Source organism: Eurytemora carolleeae, unplaced genomic scaffold (assembly GCF_000591075.1).
Source record: "Eurytemora carolleeae unplaced genomic scaffold, Eaff_2.0 scaffold1303, whole genome shotgun sequence".
NCBI classification, from domain to species: domain Eukaryota; kingdom Metazoa; phylum Arthropoda; class Copepoda; order Calanoida; family Temoridae; genus Eurytemora; species Eurytemora carolleeae.
Window position 1 is genome coordinate 2,673 of NW_019397201.1, and position 27,275 is coordinate 29,947.

At 32.2% G+C, this 27,275-nt stretch overlaps 1 protein-coding gene across 1 annotated transcript; it reads right to left on the reverse strand.

The window, feature by feature from the left end:
• Positions 1-27,275, reverse strand: LOC111712698 (protein amalgam). The gene is made up of 9 exons (XM_023487387.1): positions 27,020-27,275; positions 22,904-22,979; positions 13,724-13,842; positions 12,546-12,685; positions 11,662-11,783; positions 9,856-9,982; positions 2,463-2,565; positions 175-216; positions 1-25 (listed from the first exon to the last, which is right to left on the reverse strand). The coding sequence occupies exons 1-9, from the start codon at positions 27,106-27,108 to the stop codon at positions 19-21; spliced, it is 825 nt and encodes a 274-aa protein (XP_023343155.1). The 5' UTR covers positions 27,109-27,275; the 3' UTR covers positions 1-18.

Consider the following 27,275-nt stretch of genomic DNA (forward strand, 5'->3'; position numbering starts at 1 on the left):
ACCCTACGATCAGACTCACTAAACACTAACATAATAAAATGTAGATTTTTTCCCAAACAAACCCTTTAAATATGTGTAAATTGTGCACATGTGCAATACCATACTTATTGCAAATTATGAATCCAAAAATTTCTTTAAAAAAGCTTTTAAAAAATGTTTGTTATCAACTTTTACCTGTGGTTATCTGTTTCTAACAACATTGTTCCCCTGTACCACCTGCAAATATAACATAGATTAACATAGATGGTTAAATAACACTGCAGCACCCATAGATTCAGCCTGCTTATTAATAGTCTCATTAATTTCAAGACAAAGTCGACTTTAAAGTGTCGAACCGCCTTTGGCTTTGATTTTAGTGCTCTAACTCACTTATGCTTTTCTGTAGCCCTTTATATGTACATTTTAGTACTGAAAACCGCTTGTTGTTTTCAAAAAGAAATTTGCAAAATTCTCTTAAATTTTTTCTTAAGAGATTGGAACCTTTAAATCACAATGAGCAACGAAATGATGTCGACAGGTCGAAATTATGTCGACAGGTCAAAATTATGTCGACATGTCGAAATTATGTCGACAGGTCGAAATTATATCTAAGGTCGAAATTATGTCGACAGGTCGAAATTATGTCGACAGGTCGAAATTATCTCGACATGCCGAAATTATGTTGACAGGTCGAAATTATGTCGTTTGTTTTCTTAAATTTGAATTTACGTTTTCTGCTACAATCAAACTTAACAATCATTAAACTTATTGATTTGTTATTTGCTTTTTTAATTTTAACAGATCAAGCGACATGACAGGTATAAAAGAGAAAACGCCGAAAAAAAATGCTTTTGGAATGGTTATACAGTGTAAAATGAACCGACCTTTTATATCCCTGTGCGGGATGAATAAACAGGGACTCAGGAGAGTTTTTAGTTGATGCTTTGTCTCTAATTTATTAAGCTATTTATTTGCAACTATTTTCTTTTTTATAATAAATGTACGTACGCTCTTCTGCTCTAATTGACGGAATTTTCCTTTGGCTGACAGGCTATACAAAAATACAAACGCTAATTGACAGCTCTCTCTATACATGGACATTGTACACGATTAGTATCTTTATGTAATGTGCCTGTATGGTAAATAATAAGTAAACAAAATTTCAAAAACTTGTTCATCCAGTCGCAATTATATATTGCAAAAAAATGATCTCCTGGACCGACCTTTTTTATGTTGAAACCCCGACACGGCCAAGACGAGTCATGCATTTTCAAGAGGGGGGGTCGTCCCCCCCCCAAATTTTCAGGAGAGGATGTCCCCCCCCGCAAACTAATCAAAATTCAACCGTTATGCCCCAATATCAAGGTCGAAGGCTGTGAAGGTTTAAGCATAAATTACTGAATCTAAATTCCCCCAATTATTATTCAATATTCAAAATATTATAAACATGAAATGATAAATTATATTATGTAAAGCAACGCTAACCCTGTTCTTTACTCATTGTAAACATTATATATAATTAATGTATGTGTGCGTGTGTATATCTACAGTTATACGGTCTGAATATCATTTAATAATCTGTTTGATATAAGCGTTAATGAAACTATTACAATCAACGATATATAACCTACTAAGTATGCATTATATCGTATAAAAAACGAACAATCGTTTTTCAAAAAGTTAGTTTTCTAAAAATGTCGATTTTATAAAAATCGTCGTTTCATTAACGATCGTTAACGACGACCCTCCGTTAACAACAACCCTTCGTTAACGACGACCCTACGTCAACGATAGCTAACGACGACCCTTCGTTAACGATCGTTAACATAATTCTCAGTATTTTTTTCAAAAACGATCGTTTTTCAAAAGCAATCGTTTTTAAAAAACAATCGTTTTTTAAAACGATCATTATTCGTTTTCTAAAAGTTCAAAACGAGTGGGTCGTTTTAAAAAAATCGTTTTTTTTAAACGAAACGATCGTTTTTGAAAACGATTAAAAAACTAAACAACGACCGTTTTAAAAAAATACACACTTCGGAGGTTTTTTAGTTTATAATGTGTTCATGTGATTATAAATAATAACTTGCGGGCCGTGTTTATCAAGTTATAAATCCTTTCTAGCTCATCATTAGTGTCTTTATTTCTACTCTTATACCACCAATTAATGATATATATTGTCAACGATACATTTGCAAAAAAAATAATAATAAAAAATAAAAATACAGCAACATTAATATAACACACAATACCTGTAAAATTGATAACACAAGATAACAAGAAAAAAATGAAAACACAACATTGATAAAGAAATTTGTAAGCATAAAATCGTTCTTGACCAGGGTTTAAAGGGTACCGTTGTAAATCAGGGATTTATTCCTTTATAATAAATAATATATATATATATAATAAATCCAAAATTACAAATAAAAATTAAAATAATATGTACACTACTGAATAAACCTGAAATCTGGACGTATATTGACCTGATATCTGGGATAGGATATCCTTGAACCCTACAGACCAGGGTTGCCTGTTCTCCAAGTCCACCTTGAACCACGTCCTGCTCAACCCAAACCTCGGGCTTATCTATCCAAAGGAAAAACATGTTAAGAGAATAAAAACATAAATGAACCTAATCAATAATCATATTAAAATTTTATCAATCATTTTCAGCCATTTTTCTTAAGATTTTTAAGAGTTTTGAAAAACATTTAATAAATTTTGAAATAGTTGAAAATCGTTTATTTAAAAAAGGATACCCTAAAAATTCCATATAAAACTCTGTTTTAACTTAAAATTATTTTGTTAAAGAAATTGCAAGCTGCAAACTCGGAAACCTTACTGATTTCCCTCCCCCTGTGTACACCCCTGCCCCTGTGTACACCCCTGCCCCTGTGTACACCCCTGCCCCTGTGTACACCTCTGCCCCTGTGTACACCCCTGCCCCTGTGTACACCCCTGACCCTGATAAATAGCAATTTTTAACGGATTACATTTTGATAAGATATCTACGTATTTCTAGAACAGGGCAATATATTTCCAATATTTATCCAGAATTTTAAAATATCTGGAGAAAGTCAGAATTTACAATTTTTGCGAGATCGGGTTTCCGGTTACAACAGTCTATTAATTGATTTTAAACATGTCTGGGTGTTTTACAGAAATCCTATCGCTTTGTTAATAAAGAAAATCAGTTAAACGTTTCTAATACTCCGATAGAATTATAAGTTTGCATTTAAGATCTTCGATTCTATGAGCAGCTATACTGCAGAGTAAAGGAATTGGCATTGTCCATTTAAGGAGGGGGGTGTACGATTCACAACCTCATTCTTTAAACCTTTATCTGATCAATAATGTGGGAGATATCGCCACACTTGAAAACAGAAAAAAATAGAATAACAGATTTGATCATTTTTTATAAGAATTGTCTTTCAATTTTATACAAATACTACAATTTATAAAAGCTCTTAAAAATTGCTGTTCAAGTTCTCATTTGTTACTTTGTACATAAAGAAACTAAACATTTTGCGGACTTTCATGTTCATATTTATGGATTTAAAAAAAAAAAAATACATTTTTCTAAACATTTTCTAATCTCTATATCTTTGCAACCCAATGCCCTAGACCTTTGATATTTCAAACTATGAATCATGTTAGATGAAAGAATCTAAGTTTGAAATATCAAAGTTTACACCATCAGGTGGAAAAAATATAGGTATTAGAAAATCAGAGTTGATTACAAATACTCAATTCCTTTTTCCACTTTCGATCGGTCATACAAATAAAACTTCCATGGGATCATGTGCTCTGAACTAGCTAATCATTTCGATCATTTTTACGTTTATTGGATACAAAAAAAACAAAGCAACAGACAAGTCATATATTTATATACATCCCACTTAAGTCAGAAAATATTTAGGTCAGTGTCTTTTAGGTCGGATGAGCGAGTATCTGAGTTGTATATAATTTATAATATTTATAAACACAAACACATTTTTATCAAAACATCTATTGCCGAACAAAAAAGCATGACATGAATTAATAATTAATAAATAATGGATAAAGATGGATTATAAATGGGAATTAACCTAAATATTAGAATCACTGTGCCATTATAAAGCTTAAAAAGAACGAGAAGAAATCTGTGTATAGTAATTTAGATCTGGACATCGTCCTGTAAACAAACGAAACTTTTTAAGAATTAACTATTTTCTAAGCTTTGAACACCAAGCCCATATTATTGTATATATAAGAAGTGCAAAACTCTTTCTAAACAAACTTACCAACCGTTATTGTTAGCGGTGAAGGCAGTAATAATAATTGACATATAAACTGTTCACGCCGTTAAAAAATGAGAAAATTAAAAGGAAAACTCGGCCAGCTGGTACTGGTAGGGAGGTTGAGCGGAACATACAGTATTATAATGATCAATTTAAGGATTCGTTTTAAACCAATATGACGTTTTTGTGATATATAATGACTTGGCTTGCAATTTGCTCACATGATACGATTTTTTAACCCATATCAACCCTGACAGAAAAAGCTTGAATTAATGGAACAGTACAATAAGGTCAGTCTATTCATATACATTTTTTTCTAAATATAACTTCAACTTTTGTTTATTTATTGGGTGATATCGGGTTACAGATTCCTTTTAATTAAGGCTATTGAAAACAATTCAGAGGTTAGAACTTTTGTGCGGAGTAGTGTGAATCCAGAACGCCTGATCTCAATAACAAATATTCACACTATAAACTTGAGAATACATGCTTGATTCTTAAATTAAAAATAAGAATACGACCACCGAGGGATATCGAAGAGGAATTAAATGAATATCGAGATCAATGTTTGATCTCGAGACTAACAACACAAATGTGTTTTGAACACAGATTAACACATGGTTGCAAGACAAGTGGGAATTATTAAAAGCCATGGTTTAGACAAGTTTGTTTCTAATGTTTTGTAAGATGTAAAAATAGAATTTGTTTGTTGAGTGCAGAAGATTGATAGTTCACAAGGGAGGTCAGAAAACAACAAAACACAAGTAAAAGTAAACTAGCAATTCTTGTTACCCTTTCTAACCATAGAACGATTTATTACATATATTTTATTACAGAAATTCAGGATGCTTCCCCTCCTCAAACTAGTTTACACATTTAAGAAATGATCACGACTGTTCGCAAAAATAGCTTCCAAAATCATTGTTTTTATCATTCTTAAATCAGTTGAATTACAAGATTAGCAAACCTTGAAATGTTTATTTATCCTGCCAACCAAGGCCATGACAAAAAAACATGAAAATTGGTTTGAAAACCACTGATTCGAAAGCTGGAAATCAGCTGATCTAACTGCTAGATATACTACAGAAAAACTGTAGGTTCCACCAGAGATATAAGGACCTTTAGTCGGATATTGAATGATTTTTGATTTCGATATCCAAAGTGTACACTTTTGAATTTGAGGATCAATGCTTAATCACTCCATGTAAGTGTTCTCATAAGGTACAACCAATAATAGATATCCAAAAGGAATCAAATTAATCCGTGGATCTGCATAAGATGGTAAATCAATGCTTAATCCTGAGATTTACAATAAAAATTTAACTGAGAGTGCGGATTAATGGAATTAGGAATAAATGAAACTTTCTTATTGAATGTTTTAGCTCTGCAACTTTTTTCCTCAAATATTCTTTAAAAGAACTAAGCATGTATGAATCTGTATTAAGTTGCAGATAAAAAAAAAGACTTCATGGTTATAACGATTAAATGAAGATGGTTTATAACACGTCATTTAAGCAGTTGATTCTACACTTTAAACCAAAGGAAAAATGGATAGAACACAGATGTTTTTCTTTCCTTTAGCAAAAACTTTATATATTTTCTAAAACTCCAGTCTACAAGGATTTATTGATAAAAAGCTTTAAAAACCTTTGTTGTAAAAGGGTTTTTTATAATAAAAAAATTGGTAAAATATACTACTTCTTCTACATCAAAATATACCACTTCTTCTACATCAAAATATACTACTTCTTCTACATCAAAAGGACCTGTTTCCTTGATTTTAATTGAAAGGTTGAAAATAAGAATAAAAATGTTCCATGACTTCATCATCTAAGGTATGAACTTCTAAATAGACTCGGTATTTGAATTAACGAATCAGCGACCTAGCTTAAAAAGATAAAAATCGGTCTATGAATGAGTCACAAATTCCTCTTAATAAAGCGGTTAAGCATTAAAAATGAGTTAATTCCTTTAAAAACTTTAATTTCTTATTTTAAAAAATAAAAACTGTAAAGGTGTTTTATATTTGGTTTGGAAAAATTGTTTTAAAATCCTAATCCATCTCATAAAACCCGGTTTTCCTTCTTTGATATTAATTAAAAATTAAACATCCCCGGATATAGCCTCAAGTCAAAACACATTAGAGACCAGCAGAGTATCCAACTTAAAGGGAAAAATTCCCAAAATTAAATTTAGTTTTGAATTGTACGCTTCACTTTAATTAAGATGACCACGGTCACATTTTATTATTTGTCTAAAACAATTAAATAATTTTTTACATTTTTTCAATTTTTAGGGTTAACAATTATTTTAGAATTTGATTTTATGTCATCAAATAAATGAAAGGGCTTGCAACACCTAATAAACAGCTCATGAAATAAAAAATGAAACAGTTCTTTCCTTATGAAATTTATTTGAGACTATTTGAGACATCTTTCATGATTCAGGAAAACGAGGGGTATCTTCCACAAGAGTACCGTTGTAAATCGGGCATTGCCATTTTTGCATAGAGGGTCACTTGAAATTAGGCATACAGTCTCTTGAAGCACTGACACATATTCTGTTATATTTTTACATTTATATTGCTTTGCTCATTTTCAAACTGCAAAGATAAAGATTAGAATTGGAAAATAATATGTTTCTAAATTAATTTTTTTAATGGCTTTTTAAAAATAAAAGTTTCAGATGTGTTTCCTATGGCTTTTTATATACACAACACATATACATATAATAAATACACAAAAGTGTTACCAAACCTTTATAATCTTACAAAAAATAACATTATAATAACACTGCCACACTGCAGTAGTCTAAGGTTTAAATTTATTATGCAACATCTGTAGCTCTTGTAGCTAGCTACTGAATCAACGCCATTTAAAACAATGCTAAAACTAAAAGTAAAATATTTTAGAATTTTCCCAACACTATAAATCTTTAAGATAAATTGTAATTTCGTTATTTATTATTTAATTATGTTGTTTAATAAAATCCAGGAAACCTTGCCGGAATTTTTCTATTTTTTCATGTATACTTTTAAATTTTATAGAGGAGAAATAATAAAATGTGAATAAAGCATTTTCAATTCTTAACAGATAAATTCCAGATGATACACAACAAACTAAACATGACAATACAATTTAGCCACAAAGGAGTGCAGTAAATTATATAAAAGTAAAAGATATGTAACACAATGTTTAATAACAAATTTCAACAGTTAACCCTATTCCTGCTGGGGGTGGGGGTCAATTTGACCCCCCCCTGTAGTTTTTTTTACATAACTCAAAAAGTATTGGTCTGAGGCTGTTGAAATTTTCTGACTTTTCTTACATACCCAAAACCCTCCCTTTAGGCCTAAAACCGGGCTTTAATACTAACTGCCTGAGTCCTCAGGCACACTGTAACAAACTAAATATTTGTTTTGACCCACTTCCACTTGTCAGATTTTGATCAAATGTAGCTTTTTGGAAAGCCTTTGACATAAGAAAACGAATTGCACAAGTTTTGCGAGAAAAAAAATTGAATTTTTTTGCAAACAACCTGTCAAAGAAAATTTGCACATTTTCAGTTTCTCTTGGTTAAAAGTCAGGTTATTTAAAATTTTGCAAAATCTTTTGCATATTTGAAATGGCATGAATAAGGGCTTTTTAAAAATGTATAATTTTTAAATTTTTTGGACAAATTTGTTTTGCAAACATTTTTACTTTATAACTGGATTATGCGATAAAAAATTCAATTTTTGCAAATTTGCAAATTTTTTTGCAGATTCTAAAAGTAGAGCACAAGAGCTTTCCAATGATGTATTATTTGTCATATTTGGACATCAAACATGGGATTTAGAGGGGGGTCAAATTGACCATGCTGTATAAAAAAGCAAACTCCAGATTTTGTTTTATTTTACAAGAATATCTAGTATAAGAAGATCTATTCTTCTAAGATTCACCAATCTAATCCTGGTAAGCCAGATGAGGCTTTGATTAACAATTAAGTCTTATACACTATCATTATTTAAAATCTAGAAAAATACAAGGGTGTAATGTAAGGAAAGTTAATTGCGGTCGTGTATACTCTGTGTACATATTGAAACCAGTTCGCTTTGGGCGGAATTTGTAAAAAAGAATAGATGCATCAGTGTTCGTTTAGTATCTGAGGAGGTAAAAAGCATTAAATTCTGATAATTTTGATAATTCACATAATAGTTTCCTATGACCAGAATATTTCATTGATTTTTTAATGTGAAAGATGGATCCCATGTCAGGCTTTGACAGCCGTCTTGTGTTTACATTACCGCCCAGAGACAATACACTGCAGTACAAAAGATGTGTACACTTCTGAAATAACTTTTTTTGCATCACATCCTTGGAAAAATAGATTTTCTTACAGTTTTGGAGTCTCCCATGAATGGAATTCCAAAATTTTGTAAAAAGAATATGTTTTTTTAATGGTTCCAATTTGAGACTCACTATAATCTAAAATATCAAAAAAGACGAAATAAAGAAGGTAGATTTTGTTTAGAATATATGGAAAATAGATCTGTATAGAATATATGGAAAATAGATCTGTATAGAATATATGGAAAATCATAAGATCATATAATTATACCTACCGAGCTTCACTAATCTAATACCTCAGTAAGCTAGACTAGACTTTTATTAACAAAAGTATCATTATTCAATATTAATAAAAGCAGGTCATATTTTTTAGGTTTAAGTCTTTTTCCATCATCGTAAATTTCTATTTGCATCTCTATAACATTTTACCCCCGCCCTCGCGATTAAATTTAGAATGAATGCCAAGAAAATTCTTGGTAAAAGTCCCAGGAATCCAAATATCTTTTGGGACTTCAGGAAATTAAAAGACATTCCCCATATTTATCTCCAGATTTCCCCCACTATTTTTATTCAGATTTTGTCCACTATTTATCTCCAGATTTCCCCCACTATTTATATCCAGATTTCTCCCACTATTTAACTACATATTTCCCCCACTATTTATCTCCAGATTTCCCCCACTTTTTACCTCCAGATTTCCCCACTATTTATCTCCAGATTTCCCCCACTAATTATCTCCAGATTTCCCCCCACTATTTATCTTCAGATTCCCTCAGTAATTATCTCCGGATTTCCCCCCACTATTTATATCAAGATTTCCTCAACTAATCATCTCCAGATTTTCCCCACTATTTATCTTCAGGTTTTATAGAAATCTGTTCGCTCCACCATTTTCTAAAGTTTCGATTCTTAAAGTACGTAACGGTTTGTGAAGTTATTTTTTATTCGGATTTTTTTAAGGAGGGGCCAAGCCAAGTCTCATAGACAAATTAGAAAAAATATCATTTATATATTGACTAAAATTGGCTTGCTTACGATATTAAAAACAATTTCCTTTAAAAGAAGTCATGGCTTTTAATTCTTGTTAATTACCCCCCTCTAACAAGAGAATATGAATGAGAGTTTCTAAACTTAACTGTTCAATTCTAATTAAATGCTACTTCGTCACATCAACTTTAAAGTTTAAACTACTCACAGAATAAAATCAAAATTGCACTGTTGGCTCCCTTTTTTATAAAATGGAGGGATAAACAAAAGAAAATACTTACATAAAACTTTGATTTGTATGTGTACATCCGCAGGGTTTCCTACTCCATTGTCTGCTGTACAAATGTACATGCCTGCATGATGATGTGTGACGTCACTTAGTTGTAAAACGCCCCCCTCACCGAGAATCTAAATAGCAAGATTGTTTATTTCTTAAATTCTTATTTTCTCCTAGCCAACTATCTTTCCTTTGCTTTTTGTGATGAATTTTATATTTTTAAAATTTTTATTTGTGTAGGTCCTATCATTTTAAACGAATCTATGTAAAAAAGTCCCGGGGAAAAAGTCTCGAATTAGTAGGACTTTATTTTTTGGAGACTTTTTAATAAAAGTACTTTTTTCCACAGGACTTTTTTAGTATGAAATTTTAGGACTTTTTTTCCGGAAACTTACCTTTTAAACAGCCCTTATCGGCTAGTTAGGTTCTGATTAATGTATTGTATATGAATTTATAATAGTTTAAAAAAACATTGTTATCATTGATATTTCCATTCTGTCATTATTTTTCTGACCTCTCCTTAATTTTCTCACGGCAGTGTCCTTATTTTTTTCCACAATGTCCTGTCCTAAATTTTACTAGCATGTTCTTAAATTTCCCGTCCTGTCCTAAATTTTTCCGCCCTGTCCTTATTTTTTTCCATTTAAGCCTCTCTTTTCCTAGTTTGCCAAAATTTTCCTATTTTGTCCTTTATTTTCCCGCCTGCCTTCAAAATTTTCCATCCTATTTTTGACTTTTCAACCTTATCCTGAATTTCCCCATCATGTTCTTAATTTCACTTTTTTCACTTCCTATTATTTCCCTATTTTGTCCTGATTGTATCCTACCCTGTCCTGATTGTACCCTACCTTGTCCTGATTGTGTCCTACCCTGTCCTGATTGTACCCTACCTTGTTCTGATTGTACCCTACCTTCTCCTGATTGTACCCTACCTTGTCCTGATTGTATCCTACCCTGTCCTGATTGTACCCTACCTTGTCCTGATTGTGTCCTACCCTGTCCTGATTGTACCCTACCTTGTCCTGATTGTACCCTACCTTGTCCTGATTGTACCCTACCTTGTCCTGATTGTACCCTACCTTGTCCTAATTCGTATCCTACCTTGTCCTGATTGTATCCTACCTTGCCCTGATTGTATCCTACCTTGTTCTAATTCTATCCTACCTTGCCCTGATTGTATCCTACCTTGTCCTGATTGTATCCTACCTTGCCCTGATTGTATCCTAACTTGTCCTGATTGTACCCTACCTTGTCCTGATTGTACCCTACCTTGTTCTAATTCTATCCTACCTTTCCCTGATTGTATCCTAACTTGTCCTGATTGTATCCTACCTTGTTCTGATTGTATCCTATCTTTCCCTGATTGTATCCTACCTTGACCTGATTGTGTCCTACCTTGTTCTAATTATTTCCTACCTTGTCCTGGTTGTGTCCTACGTTGCCCTGGTTGTGTCCTACCTTGTCCTGGTTGTGTCCTACCTTGTCCCGATTGTGTCCTACCTTGTCCTGATTGTGTCCTACCTTGTCCTGATTGTATCCTACCTTGTACTGATTGTACCCTACCTTGTCCTGATTGTGTCCTACCTTGTCCTGATTGTGTCCTACCTTGTCCTGATTGTATCCTACCTTGTTCTGATTGTGTCTTACCTTGCTTGTGTCGTACCTTGTACTAATTGTGTCCTACCTTGCCCTGATTGTGTCCTACCTTGTCCTGATTGTATTCCACTTTGTCCTGAATATGCTTTACCTTGTCCTGCATATGTTCTATCTTGTCCTGATTGCATCCCACTTTGTCCTGAATATGTCCTACCTTGTCCTGGTTAAGTCTGGTCCATGTAACGCTAGGAGAAGGATTCCCTGTTGCAGTACACTGTACTGTCACCATACTTCCTTGTTTAACCAGAACTTCACCATTAGCAGGATCACTTCGTACTAAATAGAAAACATTTACCCAATATGTTTGTTTTAAGTCTTTAATATCTTTATAAATCTTTAATATCTTTATTAGGGTGTCAAAAAATATGCAAATAAGTAAAGTTTAAAGTCTTTTTTGATAAACAGGGCAAATAGACACTTCTTGACAACGCTTATCCTCGAAATTTTATGAGGCTGAAATTTGCATGGAGGTCAGTGACCCAAGATAACTACAAATAAAGGTTTTGTGCATATTTTTAGCCTCTAAATAATTTTTTAGGATTAAACAAGATGTGTTTTTAAAAGAGTCAAATGTTGCTGTTTTTTATTTTCAGATTTTGGAAGAGAAGACTTTAAGACTGTTAAGGTATCTACCTGAAGGAGGTATATCAACCTGAAGGAGGTATATCTACCTGAAGGAGGTGTAAGTATCTACCTGAAGGCAGTGTAAGTATCTACCTGAAGGAGGTATATCAACCTGAAGGAGGTATCAGTATCTACCTGAAGGAGGCATACCTATCAACCTGAAGGAGGTATACGTATCTGCCTGAAGGAGGTATATGTATTTATCTGAAGGAGGTATACGTATTTATCTGAAGGAGGTATAAGTATCAAGTATCTACCTGAAGGGCTAAAAGTATCTAGCTGAAGGAGGTATAAGTTTTTACCTGAAGGAGGTATAAGTGTCCTGAAGGAGGTATAAGTATCTACCTGAAGGAGGTATAAGTATCTACCTGAAGGAGGTATAAGTATCTACCTGAAGGAGGTATAAGTATCTACCTGAAGGAGGTATAAGTATCTCTATAGAATGACGGATGGATATAGGATCTGATCTATCCGTTTCTATTTCACAATCATACTCTCCTTCATCACTCTTCTCTACACCATGTAGGATCAGGTTGGTTCCTCGCAATTCCATCCTTTAAAAATAATTGTTTTAGCCCTGCCTCGTGAGTCGTAATTTCATCATTTTTTTTAAAATCCGTTTTAACTCTGCCTCGTAATTTCATTCTTTAAAATTGTCTGTTTTAACCCTGCTTCGTATAATTCCATCCTTAAAAGATATATGTTTTAACCCTGCCTCGTAATTCCATCCTTAAAAGATATATGTTTTAACCCTGCCTCGTAATTCCATCCTTAAAAGATATTTGTTTTAATCCTGCCTCGTAATTCCATCCTTAAAAGATATAAGTTTTAATCCTGCCTCGTAATTCCATCCTTAAATGATATATGTTTTAATCCTGCCTCGTAATTCCATCCTTAAAAGATATATGTTTTAATCCTATCTCGTAATTCCATCCCTAAAAGATATATGTTTTAATCCTACATCGTAATTCCATCCTTTAAAGATATATGTTTTAATCCTATATCGTAATCCAATCTTTTAAAAAAAAACCTGTCCCTTAGTGTTGAGATAGTAGAGTGTGCTACACTTCAAGGACTATCAGTTTTTGAAAATTCAAGAATGCTCACTTTAGTAGTTGAGGTACTTGGAAGGTTTAAAAAAAACGTTAAAAAATATTTTGGAGAAAGAAAAATATTTGAATTTTAATGAAAAAGGATTTTCATATATTTCCCTTTTTTACAAAGATAATTAAAACATTTCTTTTCACATAGTTTTTAAACAAAATTATGTTTATATTCAATATGATGCTATTTGCTTGGAAATTCAATTATCAAAGAAATATTAGAAAGAAATTATTTCAATTATTATTGAGTGAAAGAAAGAGGTTAATATTTAATAGTCTGCTGCATTTCGTGCATTTTCTTATTAATACTTTGGCAGTACACCCCGCCATATTATAGATATTAAATAGCACAAATTATCGTAAAATATAAAAACATATAAAAATACAACAAACATATAAATAGTTGACTTGACCCAATTAGTAAGCACCAATACATACATTTACTTGTTTTGTGAATTTATTATTAAATATTATAATTTCTGTTTTTACCTTTCATCCCTTCTCACTCGCATAGTTCCCGCAAATAGAACTCTTGGTCCCTCCTTCCATAGCAGTACCATAGTTCCTAGGTTATGTACAGAACATTCTAGTTCTATACTTTCTCCAGCCTGGTTATACAGTACATGTCTAATAGATATATATTACAAATAATTCTTTACCTTCTTTAGCCTGTACATACAGACAAAGTACATGTCTAATAGATATATATGTCCACATAGTCTATAATTTCTTTAGCCTGTGCATACAGTACATGTATTTTATTTATAGAGAAACAGAATACCTGCACTTTTTGCCATTAGTGTTTGGTTACTTAGAAACATAGAGCAAATTGGTGTCTAACTAAGAGATAACTATACATTTGTTTCCTCTTGACCTTTAACCCTAAACAGGCTGGGTGAGGGCCGTTTGGCACCCCCCCCCCTGTTGTTTTTTTGTCCTAGCACTCTCATTTTTGACTCTTTCATCGTGAAATTTTGTGACTTTTAATGAATAGTAATGTTAAGGATTTTTTGTAAAATTTTTTTTTAATGCATAGGGTTTGGTCTAGGGCGGAAAAAGTCCGGTCTTTGGAAAAAAAATCTAAAATAGCCCATCACTTTTTTGTGACTAAAGTTATAAATCTAAAAACTATATTTTTGAAAAGCCCTTGAAAAATGGAAATAGAAATATGTGTCACACTTTGATATTTGTTTAAAACAAAAACATATTTTTTTCATTTTTATGACCCTTTTTTGGGCGTTTTTTCAACCCTCCCTAGCACTCAAACCATTAAAGTTATCGGTCTATTTTTTATTTTCAAATTGGCAAATTGGGCTAGGCACATGCATTTAACCCTATACCTACTCTCTCAGGTCATTTTCTAGAGGGGGGGGGGCGTGAAACGCCCCCCAGGCTATACATAGATTCAGACCCTCCAGCCTTTAAAGGGTTAATGGGACTTTTGTCGTATTTTAGGTGACAATCAATTTAATGAGAGTCATTCCAGATTCACAACGAAACCCTTGAAACCAAAAAAGGAATGTGGAAATTAACGTGGTTGTTTTAAGCTGGAAAAGTATTTAATTCTCGTAATTTTTTCATTGTTTCTAATCCAAGAAATGCTTAATTTATTTTTGTAAAGAACAAACAAATGGAAATTAATAGTTTTGATCAGACCAAGATTATAAGAGCACTTGTATTTGATCAGACCAAGATTATAAGAGCACTTGTATTTGATCTTACCAAGATTATAAGAGCACTTGTATTTGATCAGACCAAGATTATAAGAGCACTTGTATTTGATCAGACCAAGATTATAAGAGCACTTGTATTTGATCAGACCAAGATTATAAGGGCACTTGTATTTGATCAGACCAAGATTATAAGAGCACTTGTATTTGATCAGACCAAGATTATAAGAGCACTTGTATTTGATCAGACCAAGATTATAAGAGCACTTGTATTTGCGTTTACAGTCACTTTAAACCAAATCTTTGCCAAAAAAAATTATGTTTTGATCGATACTTTAGAATTTTTCATTTCTTTTTCTTGTTTCTCATTTATCGGATTGAAACTAAAGTTAGGGCAATAAGTGTCCATCATATCCCCCTTTTTGTTTTTGCAAACGCCCCATCATTTAATCTGGTTTCCGTGTGTTTTATTGAATACACCGGCATATGTTTAACTTTCATTAGAATCTGATTCTGTTGATGTAAAAAGTTGGAATAGTTTAGATGAGAATAAAACTTTGCTTCTTTCCCTAGTTTTTTTCAAGCTTTGTCAATCTGATACAAGCTTTTTACTTTCTATGTAAAAATACAGGAACAATATTGTATAAAAAATCTTAAGATATGATATTAGGCCAATAGCATTTAATTCTATAATGTTTTAATGGTATTATTTTTTAAACATTTTAAAATGTTTTTTTTAAAAACTTTTTGCACAGTGTAATCTTGATTTAAAAGTTGATGTATTATACAGCTATTTTGTTGAATTATTATGAAAAGTTTGCAAAAACATGAGTGATTTAAATTTAATTTTACAAACCATGAATATTTCACATTGAACAAGGCAAAAAAAGTCCAAATATTTAAAAAGTTGCTTTTTGCGTGATTATTGATTCAGAGAACAAATCAAAAAATTTTAATATTTACTTGTGAATGCATTTGATTAATACGGGGGGTATTACAAGCTGGCCGTGGGAATGGAGAGGGGATACCCACCAAGTCTTAGCCTGATCCCTACGTGTGCCCGGGCTCAAGTGTATAGACGAGACCAGCACGCTCCTGGGTTCAGAAAAGTTTGGCCCGTGCTCTAGGCAGGGCCAGTGCGACGGTCTTGCTTAAGCTTAAGCCTGTGTATAATTGCACCCCGCAACCCTCAGGTTTACGTATGTAAAGCAATCCTGGGTTCAGAAAAGTTTGGCCCGTCAAAGCTCTCGGACCTGCACCCCCTATATAAAATTACATTCTACCTCCTCTCGTACGTAAACCTGGGGGTCGCGGGGTGCAATTCAAACTGCCCCCCATTTCTCTGTTAAATCCCTTTCTACAAAGTTGACCCCCGACCCCCTCTTTAATCCATTTGAGTCCAAAGTTTAAAGTCTGGACCATCATATCATAGAAATAAACTAGTCACTCAAAACCATGGAATACAACACTATCTTTACACTGCATATTTAAAACGTTAAGTTCAGTAAAAAAATTTAAAAATAAAAATCAATGTTTAATTGTTCAAGAATTGTTAAAAAAAAGCATAGTTTTAAACAATTCAACCAAAACGTCCGCCTTAATGAACTGGACTGGATACAATGTATAAAGTGTAATATAAAGAAAATCTTAATTAAGAGATTTCTTGGAATTTCATTACATTTTTCTTTTTCAAAAATGATGAATGGTTTGTTTAAATAAAAAATTAAAGAAATGCTTTTTTTTTCAAAATTTAAAAGACTAAAAATATAATTTGATGGGACCCTCGAAAAAGTTAAAATCGATTCACAAAGGTAGGAGGGGTGATAGAAGGGTTTGGGATGATAGGATGGTTTGGGATGTAGGAAGGGTTGGGATGAATGGCGTGGTTGTGATGATAGGAGAGGTTGTAATGATGGGAGGGTTTGGGATGGTAGGAGAGGTTAATTAATTAATTAATCACGTAGATTCAGCCTGCTTATAAACAGTCTCATCAATTTTTAAGACAGGGATGACTTTGAAGTGTCGCAACGCCCTAAGCTTAGATTTTACTGTTCTAACTCACTTATGCTTTTCTGTAGTCCTTTACATGTACATTTTAGCACTGCAAAGCAATTTTTGTTAGCTTTGGTTTTTTAGAAGTAATTGTCGAAATTATCAACAATTTAAGCTTGAGAGCGTGAGCCCATTAAATTGCAATGGGTTAAGATGGTAGGAGGGGTTTTCTGATGGTTGAAGGGATTGGGATAATAGAGGGTGCTCGGTATAATGGGAGGGTTTTGGATGAAAGAAGGATTTGGGATGATAGAAGGGGTTGGGATGGTAGGAGGGGTTAGGATGATAGGGATAATATAGGAGGGTTTGAGATGATGGGAAGGGTTGTGATGGTTGGAGGGTTTGAGATGATGGGAAGGGTTGTGATGGTAGGAGGGTTTGAGATGATGGGAAGGGTTGTGATGGTTGTAGGGCCTTGATGGTAGGAGGGGTTAGGATGATAGAAGTTGTTGGGTTGATGGGAGGGGTTAAGATTTTAGGAAAAGTTTTGATGCTAAGAATGGCTGTGATGGCAGGAGGGGTTGTGATGGTAGGAGGGTTGAGATGATGAGCGGGTTTGGAATGATAGGAGGGTTTGGGATGGTATAGGAGGGGTTGGGATAATAGAAGGGTTTGTGATGATGGGAAAGGTTTTGATGGTAGGAGGGGTTGGGATGATAGGAAGGGTTGGGATGGTGGGAGAGGTTGTGCATGGTAGGAGGGGTTGTGATGATGGGAGGGGTTGTGATGGTAGGAGGAGTTTGGATGATGGGAGGGGTTTGGATGATAAGAGGGGTTGTGATGGTAGGAGGGGCCTGGGGGATGGATTGATAGAAAGGGTTGGGATGGTAGGAGGGGGATGGAAAATAATTTTGTTTGTTTGTTTGTTAATAAATATTTTAGTATATAAACATCTAAGAATGTATATAAATGTTTATATTTGAAGATTAAAGTTTCCAACGTATATATATTATATATACATACATTAGCAAAGTTATGCGTCTAACCCCAATCTCATTTCCTTCCTTCAGTAAAACCACAAAAACCAAAATTTAGAGAATTAATCATAAAATTGTGATTTAATCTTTAACTTTAGACAGATAAAAGTTGGATAAAACATAAAGTTACCCAAACCTTCCCCAACCTGCTCTGAAATCAAATGAATTGAGTCTTTGTCACAAAATCAAATATTTAAACCTCAATATCTTTAGAATTCGATGTTGTAAACCTTTGATATTTCAAACTCAGATAACTTGATCTAACAGAATTCATAGTTTGAAATAACTAAGGTCTGCAACATTTGGTTCCAAAGATATAGTGATTAGAAAATCAGAGTTTGTTACAAAGACTCAATTCTTTTACAGATATAGAGAGGAGCAGTTAAATTACCTACGTAGGCTTATAATTAACGTATTATCTTGTGTGTCGGGGTTAGTTAAGCTTAGGTATTTCAACTACTTCTTGCTGTTCATTATATTTGCACTCTGAATACAAAAATATGGTAGATTGTTATGGTGCAATGTAAATAAACATAATGCTGAGCTTTGTTGATATTCCTCCCGGAAACTGCTTCCAATGGTCATTAAAGAAAATTGTTTAACTCAATTTCCAGTTGATTTTATACTGAATGAAATAAAGTACATACACGTGGATCAGTTTTGGCTCCCGAGAGAAATTTGATTGATAGTGAAGATAAGAACACTTATACTAGCATTAAGTTAAAAAAAAATATTTGATTTTAAGTTCAGTAGAGGAAAATAATTATTAAATTAGATTATTATGTAACGATGAAAGTTTTATCCTTGAATAGGGCAAGGGTGGCGTTAGACGCCCCCCCCCCTCCCTGGCCCCTTTAAATAGGTTTTTGCCCGAGCAGAAAAATGGATATATGAACATGTATGATATGTCATTTTTTATCAAAAAAAAAAAACGTTATTGTTAACATTTTTCCGAACTTACCACGTTATTTATTCATCCTTAGCACCTGAGGCCAAATTTAAATATGAGACGCGGTTCAAACATGGTTGGTTCAATTTGCAATTTTACTCAGTATCTCGAGATTTCAGCCAGCGCGCAATTTGAACCAGTGATTGGCCGTTCAGCTACATAGTTCAAATTTGTTTAATTCGCGGCCTCTGAACCATTCACATTTTTTAGTGAGTTGGCCTTGAAAAATTGGGCAATGAACTTGTAGTGCATCTCCATACCTTTACTCGTATGCGANATACCACTCTCCAGTCTATCCATAGATTCAGACCCCCCAGTCTTCATATGATTCACAAAGCTCTTATCCCAAAGTAATGGTTCAAAGTGAGGGGTCAAAGTAAGTGAGCACAGGTAAACAAAAAACGCCCAACCCCCTGCAAACCCCATGCCAACCCCCCTTAAAAAAAAAACATTTCAGTTACTTTCATTTTTTCATTATTTCATAATAAATACAGGAGTTTGTTGTTGATTTAAACAGACTGCGACACCAGGCAAGTATTTTTAAATTCTTTGATTGAAAACCTGGACTCAACTAGAGACAGAATTTTAATCATTTCAGTTCAAAGTTAGTTCTAAATTGATAAAATCTTGCCAGCAGTGTTCAAAGGTTTTGCTAAGTCAGAACCCCTTTTAGATATAAACATGAACCAGAGGCAGAATTGTATGTACAATGTACATTTTACAAAAAAGAATTCTCGATATAAAACAAGACAACTGACCTTTAATCCAGAAGAAAAAAACCAGTGTTTATCATTAAAGTTGGTGTCAAAAACGTGATTTGGGGTGAAAATACACATTCAGATTTGAAAATACACAGTCAGATTTGAAAATACACAGTCAGATTTGAAAATACACACTCAGATTTGAAAATAATTTATGTGTTTGCAGATCATATTTACATAATAATATTGTTTCTTAATAATCCGATCTAACATGTTCTACTTTTATTTCATTAACAATATGAAAAATAAAATAAATATATAAACCTAATATAGAATTTAGTTTTTGCCACACACTCGCATATTCTTACCCCTATATCTTTTCAACCTGATGATGTAAACCTTTGATATTTCAAACTTTGACTATTTCATCTAACAGAAATAATAGTTTGAAATATAAAAGGTCTAGAAAAACGGGTTGCAAAGTTATAGGAGTTAAAAAGTCTGAGTTTTTGGCAAAAACTCAATTCCTTTTTCATGCGTAAAAAAAACGGGAAGTCGAACTGTTTAGACTTCAAGCTCAACAGATTTTGAAACCCACTCTCAATGAAAAATGAACTCGCCTAGTTCTAACTTTTTGCCAAACTTCTTTTCTTAACAATGCTATTATTAAACTGATATTTTTTTAGGTTTACTAGCTTGGGAATCTATCGCTGCCAAGGTTACTAAAAGTTACTCCCGCCGTTTAACCACTTAAACGATTTTACCGGGAAGTAAATTTTTGTTATTTAAGTCGACCCACTCAACTTAGAATCTCAAAACCAAGCTAAGAACATTCTCGTGGCTCTCCCGATTTCTCCAATCAAAATTTAAGGCAAATCGGTCCAGGGGTTTCTTATTTATGATCGGACAGAAAAACAGACAGACAGACAGACAAACAGAGATTAAAACTTTATATATTTAGATAATTAGTAAGGGAAGGAAACCGTTTGCATTGACCACAACAGTGGGAAATGGAATTAACTAGAAACATGTTGAGACAGGTCAAAGAAATTGTCTCTAACTGTATTTTTCTAATCCCAATATCTTTGGAATCTGATGTCGTAGGTATTTGATATTGCAAAGTATGATTTGTGTTAGATTCAATAGCCAACATTTGAACATGTCAGGTTTCAATGTTTAGGTACTAAAATATTAGAGTTTGAGGCAAAAATTTAGTACCTTTATTTCTATTTTTGAATTTTTACACATATTTAAACATAACCGGATATAATTTTGTTCTATTTCCTTTATCTCTAGTCTCTAGCTGGTGATTCAAACAAAACAGTTTCTATTTATCTTTATATCTTTTTATCTAGGTCTGGACGCTGTAGGGAAGAACGACAGCTTTTACACGTTAATTATTATATCGTTCGGACTCCCACGATAGTTAATCAGTTAATTTTGAGTGAAAGAAAAGCGTGTTTTTGTTAAGGACCGAGTTTAATGAATTGGAGAGGAAACCTGTCACCGGTTCAAATCCTGAATCGCCGATTCAATTCCTCATAAAACTTTGACTTCGGAGATTTTTACCGGTGGCGGAGTTTAGTTCAGCGAACTAGCTCAAATTCATTAAATTCGGACCCTGATTGCATAACATGTGATTCGTGCATCAATGATTGAGAAAAACAATAAGAATTCTCTAAAGACGAATAAATTTGAGTAAAAAATATTAATATTTAACCAATAAAGCGACTCTTTTACAAAATAATCAAGAACGTTTTGAAATTCTAGAACATTCCCTTCTCTATTTTCTACTGTAGGCCGGTCTATAGTCTACACACCCCCCATACATTTCAATCTTGAATTCAATATTCACATTTGAGTTTATCTCTGGTATAAATTCAAATATATAGATTCTACACTGCTCTGCTAAACCCAGGCTAAAACCAGGGGTAATAAACTGCAATCAAGCAATCCTATACAATAGATTTTTGTAATTTTTAGATGTACATTGTTCTTTCATTGTAGTTTCATTGTATTTCTTTTATATTATTTATATTTTCCTTGTACATTACATATTGTAGTTTCCTTTTACATTGTACTACACCCTTGTCCATTGTGCACTGTACTTTCATGGTACATTGTTCATTATAGTTTCCTTTTACATTATAGTTCTCCGTCTATATTGTAAATTTTAATTTTCTTGTCCATTGCGCATTTCAGTTTCCTTGTACACTGAAATTTCATTCTGTAAAACTATGTACAGTTACAGAGTACATGTACAGTATACATTACACAATTCACATAGTTCTAAATTATATTAAGGAATTGAGTCTTTGTAACCGTTTGCTTCAGAACGTCATGTGAATTAGTTTCAGGAATATGTTGACTGAGTTTTACTCAAATATATCTTTTTCAAGCATGGTTTTGTATTGTCATGTATTAGGATAGCCCAGGAACTTCATAGTTTTATTGTAGACACCAGCAAGTTCGCTTTTCATGCTTTGAAAAACGAAGCCAATTGTTTACTTTCTTTTTTAGTAAATGTTTACTTACAATATACGTTTAAACTAGTTCATGCGATGGACTACTTCTTCACTTAAAATGTTAACAATTCCTATACAATATTCCTTAGCTTTACCATCATTGGGTCTTTCAATGCATTCAAGTTTTGTATTTCTACAATTTGATAATTTAAATATAAAATGTTTTCAAATGTAATTTACTTGTTTGCGGAAATTTTCGCAAAGTTAAAATGGTTAAATGTTCGATTTGCAATACGATCTAATCTGCTGTTCGTACAGTTTAAACAAAACTTAGGTGAGTACTAAATGTATTAAACGAATTTGTATAATGTATTTGCAAGTATAAAATGTATAGCGAATATTAGTATTATGTATAAATGCATGTATAAGCCCTATCATACATAATTCAAATAATGAACTAAAAGTTTATTTAAAATGTAAGAAATGTATTAAACGTTATTTCAAAATGTATAAAATGAAATTACCATTTGTGTACAAATGTAGGAATTGTATGAAACGGATAAGTAAAATGTAGGAAATTAATTAAATGTACAAATTGTATGAAATGTATCTAAGTTTTCATTGTATGGTTTAAATATAACGCATATACAAAATGAATAAAATGTATGTATAGAATGCAAGACACGTACTTGTACAATGAATGAAATGCATGTACAAAATTTTTGAACCTCATGTTAAACAAGTGAAAAGTATGTAAAAAACATATGAATCGAAATGTACGTGCAAAATACAGGAATTTTATGAGATATGATGAAAAATCTTCTCTTGGAAATATATCTGACATATAAACTGTTCCTTAGCTCTGTATATCTGGGGGGAAGTCAGGATTCGGGGTTTAACCAAGGTTTCCATGCAAACAACGTCAATCAAACTAAACCAATCAATCAATCACAAAATTTGAAGAAAAAATGTATTTGATTCAATTGTCTTTTACTACTTTCAGTTCATACTGTGGTAGGCGATTATATCAATACAATGAAGACTACTTTTGATTTCAATTTTGATTTATAAATCTTTACATATACTTTGCTTGTCTGGGTGGGTGTCGGTTTATTTGGTTGTATCCAATAAACGTCTAAACGGCTGCAACGATCGGGCCCAAATTTTTTGTGGGACTTCAAGTGACCCAGGTATGGTTTATGGAAGATGGAATTTTAAAAAATTTGCATCTAAGAAAATTATATTCTTGAACATTTTGAAAATCCACGAAATTTTTTTTTGATAAAATCTGCCAAATTTTGTTTTGTTTTTATTTTACAATATTGTATACAAAGAGAAAATGTTCACAATTAAAATAGAAGATGGGCGCGAAGCGCCCTTAAAGCCTAGTATGCATAGAAGTCAAAAGAAAATGTCATTTAAAAAAGATTTTCCTGGATTACTTGTAAACCTACCTAGCATTGTAGTTGACATGTATGTAAGTATCAAATGGCTTAATCATCGTTAAAAATTTGCTTATATATATCTATATAGTTTAAGAATGCACAGAGAACTGGAAAAAGAATATAAAAATCTCATCAAAGTAACTTTTTCAAACTTTCTTTATAAAGCTGAAACTTTACTTTACAGTGCAATAATGTATTTTTTTAACAAACGCATCTCTTGTCTTATTAAAAGGAAGGGTCGACGTAGTTTTTATGAATCCCTTTCCTAAAATGTAGTTTTAAAAAAATATCTTATTTATTTGGAACGTTTATAATTGAATTTTCTTTGTAAAATTGACTTGCGGCAGTAACGAGGCCGGACAAATTTTAGGTTTTTTTGATAAAAACGTATTGTTTCTCATTTTCCATCGAAAAAAAAGGTTTAAAGAAATGGGTTTTTGACGGAGTGTCGCAATTGAAATTAAAGATACTATAAATATAATTTCAAATGACCCTCCATTGATAACAGTCCAATCTACAACGGTACCCTAAAGAACGTTGATGATCAAATTAAATTAAATATCCATGTATATTTTTTTTTAACTGTTTATTATTATTTGTGATTTCTCTACAAAAGTGACGTGACAATTGCGCATTTCATGCTTCAGAAAAAACGAAAACATTTTCAGAATAAAACTCGTTAGCGCTAGAAAAACAAACATATCTTTCCCATAATTGATCAGATCAAGATTTCAAGGATACCGTTGTGAAACGGGTATCCGCCTCGTTAAATAGAGAATCCCTTAAAATTACAATAGTTTATGTCAATTAACCCTTTCTCAGAAGCTTGAACATTTCAAAGGATCTTTTAAAGAACTTTGGGGTTTCTTCATTTTTTTTAATGTTTTATTTATTTTATAAAAGTATAAATGGTTTTAATAGTGTAAATAAATACAATAATTTCTTTAAAACGATTCTTGGACAATCCAAGATTTAACTGAAAAATTCAAAAATTCAAAAATTGTTATGTTTCCTCTTTTTACTCAATTTTAATTTTTAAAATAACTTAAAACTTTAAGTTTGGTTTGGTTAAGATTAACATTGACATTTAAGAAATGCAAAATTGGATTCAACAAAAAAAAATAAAAGTTTTGAAATAATTTTAGATGATATTAAACAAGGAAACGATGAATTTTTCTCAAGATATTTGAGAAATCATCTTATTTCAAATATTCTTAGAATAAAAGTTTTCCATTAGTTTTGAAGCTGATAAAACTGGATTTAGAAGAGGTTGGAATTCTTTAATTCTTTTAAGTAAAGGATTACATAGAACGGTAAATTTCGTTTTTCCCCGCTTAAAATTGAATTAAACCTGTAAATAACGCCGTTAATACTGCCCAGCCCTAGTTCCCTTTATAAGCAACAACATTTTTTTAAGCCGTTGGAACAGTTGGAAAGGTTGGTCGGTTCGTTGGTTCGTCAAAATAAGTGACGGGTTGATTAAGGAAGTAAATGTTAAATCTTCAATACGGGACTAAAAATTGTTCAGCCTTCATTCACGATTCCATAAAATCTTTGTTTTCCTGGCAGGTGCAAAAATCTATTCATTTTCCAAATTTAAATTTGCAATATTCAAAGTTAATCCAATAAAGCCTTTCATCATCAAATTTTGCACATCAAACAAGCAATTTTATCAATTAGGGACAAAAACAATCAATAAAAAAAACTTTAAAAGAATATTTAAAATTTCGGCTTTTTTACCAATGTACAGTATACAGCAGACAAAAACAATCAAGTAGCAGTGAAAAAAATATTCTATCATGAAAGAATTGAGGTATTTTTCCGCCAAAAAAGAAGCAAAGAGAAGATTTTTTTAGATAAATCCTCCCTAAATTGAAATTGGGTTTTTGCCAAAAAAACTCAAATTTTCTAGCACCGTGGTGGCGAAATCTTTGATATTTCTAACTTAGATTAGTTTGATCTAACATGATTCCTAGCTTGACATATTTTAGGTCCACGATATTGGGTTGCAAAGGTATAGAGATTATAAAATTTGAGTACGGGTCAAAAACTCATTTTTATGAAATAAAATCTAAATCAATATATAAAATATGCTAATAATGAATATATGCAGTGTCTTTCTAGTGGTTTGTCTTTTTTAAATCGCTTTATATTAATATCAAACTCAAAGTTTGAAATATCAAATGTTTATACCATCAAGTTGCAAAATATAGGGATTAGAAATTCGAGTTCGTGGCAAAAACTAAATTCTTTATGACAAACATGCTAAGTCTTCTCTGATCAAATTTTGATAAAGAAAGCAGTTTTGATTGCAATGTTAAACATTAACTTGTAATCTTATTTTCTCTCTATTTTCTGCAGTTTTATAGAATTGGATTATTTTTTATAGAATTGGATTATTGACATTCGCAGGAAGAAAATGCCGCATAATTAGTTTTGACTTGTCTCACAGTTCATAATAATTAGACTATCATATTGTAATAATTGTTGATTTTTGATTATATATATTTTTAACGTAGGATTAATTTACATAATTTCGACGAACTTTTATTTAAAGAGCGACATAAAATTTCGTAGGCCTTTTATATTTTAAATTGTAAATTCTGCCAGATCAAATTGTCAAATTTTAAAATATATCAAAAAATCCATTCTCAAAAATTTANGCAACTGCCCAATTTTACAGGAAGGCGACGTCCCTACCCTAGCACTCCCACCCCTGTAGCCGCCAAGGAGAGAAAATATGAATTGAAAAGTCTTAAACGTCGATGCGTATTTAAAGTTTCTAAAAGTTTTAAAACTTATAGAACACTTTTAAGTTTTACAGACTGCTAATCTCAGCTTGTTTATAAGCTTGACATATTGAAATTAAAATAAACAAAATTCATATTAAACAAAGAAAAAAAAAGATTTGATATCTTTTAAGTGGTTCAAAAGTTTGTACTAACACTTAACATATTCAGAAGAGGTTTTTTAAGTAATTAAAGCATTTTAACTGTATGCCTTTTTTATGCTTAAAAAAAAGATAATGCATTAAGTTTGTTGATTATGGTTTGAGAGAGTTCAAAAATATATTTTATAATTCTAGCTGAAAAGATTAACTATGTTAGATAGACAGAACTAATCTGAATGAAAATTTTCTCTTTTTTTAAATCGGTTAACTATATAATCCAGTCTGAACACTTTAAACCAATAGATGCAAAAGATAGTTTAAAGTAGTTCAGGGTTACTTTAAAGGTACAGTTTGCAAAATCAGATTAAACTTGGAACCTATTCCATTTTGGAAATGAATGAGCCTATATTATTAGCTTTAGTTATGTAATTTCTTTTAATTCAATGGAAGAATACAAATTTTGCTAATTTGGCTTTTTATTATTGGAATATAGGGTTTCTGGTAAAAAAGGCGAGTGTTAAGTAGTTGAAAACTCAAATGTTGGGTAAGGGAATTTTTTAGAAATTTTCTATATTCTATTATTTGATTAGTTAATGATTGATAATTTGATTATTTAATGATTGATAGATTGATTTCCTGAGAGTAACGAAGAGAGGAAGAAGAACCATGGTAGAGGAAGGTTTCTCTATTTCTCTATTTTTATTTAAACTTATCTTCCGTTTCATCCATCCTTACTTATCTTCTCCTCCGTCCCGCCCTTCTCCTCCTTACCTCCCTTGTTTTCCTTGGTCTCCTCCTGTTCTTCCTCTCGTCCTTCTTTCGTCTCCTTTTTTTCTTCCCGCCTTTTCTTTTTTTCTTCTTTTTCTTTTCCGCTTTGAACTGTAAGACAGTC

Bases quoted from the DNA above. Each gene is read 5' to 3' on its own strand.
- LOC111712698 (XM_023487387.1), bottom strand. From the start codon at position 27,108: ATGAAACGGAAGATAAGTTTAAATAAAAATAGAGAAATAGAGAAACCT. The intron at 13,843-22,903 runs GAACAGTTTATA...CTGTATAACCAG, and splicing joins CCCAGATATACAGAGCTAAG to GCTGGAGAAAGTATAGAACT. The intron at 12,686-13,723 runs GTAAAAACAGAA...TTATTTTTAAAG, and splicing joins CGAGTGAGAAGGGATGAAAG to GATGGAATTGCGAGGAACCA.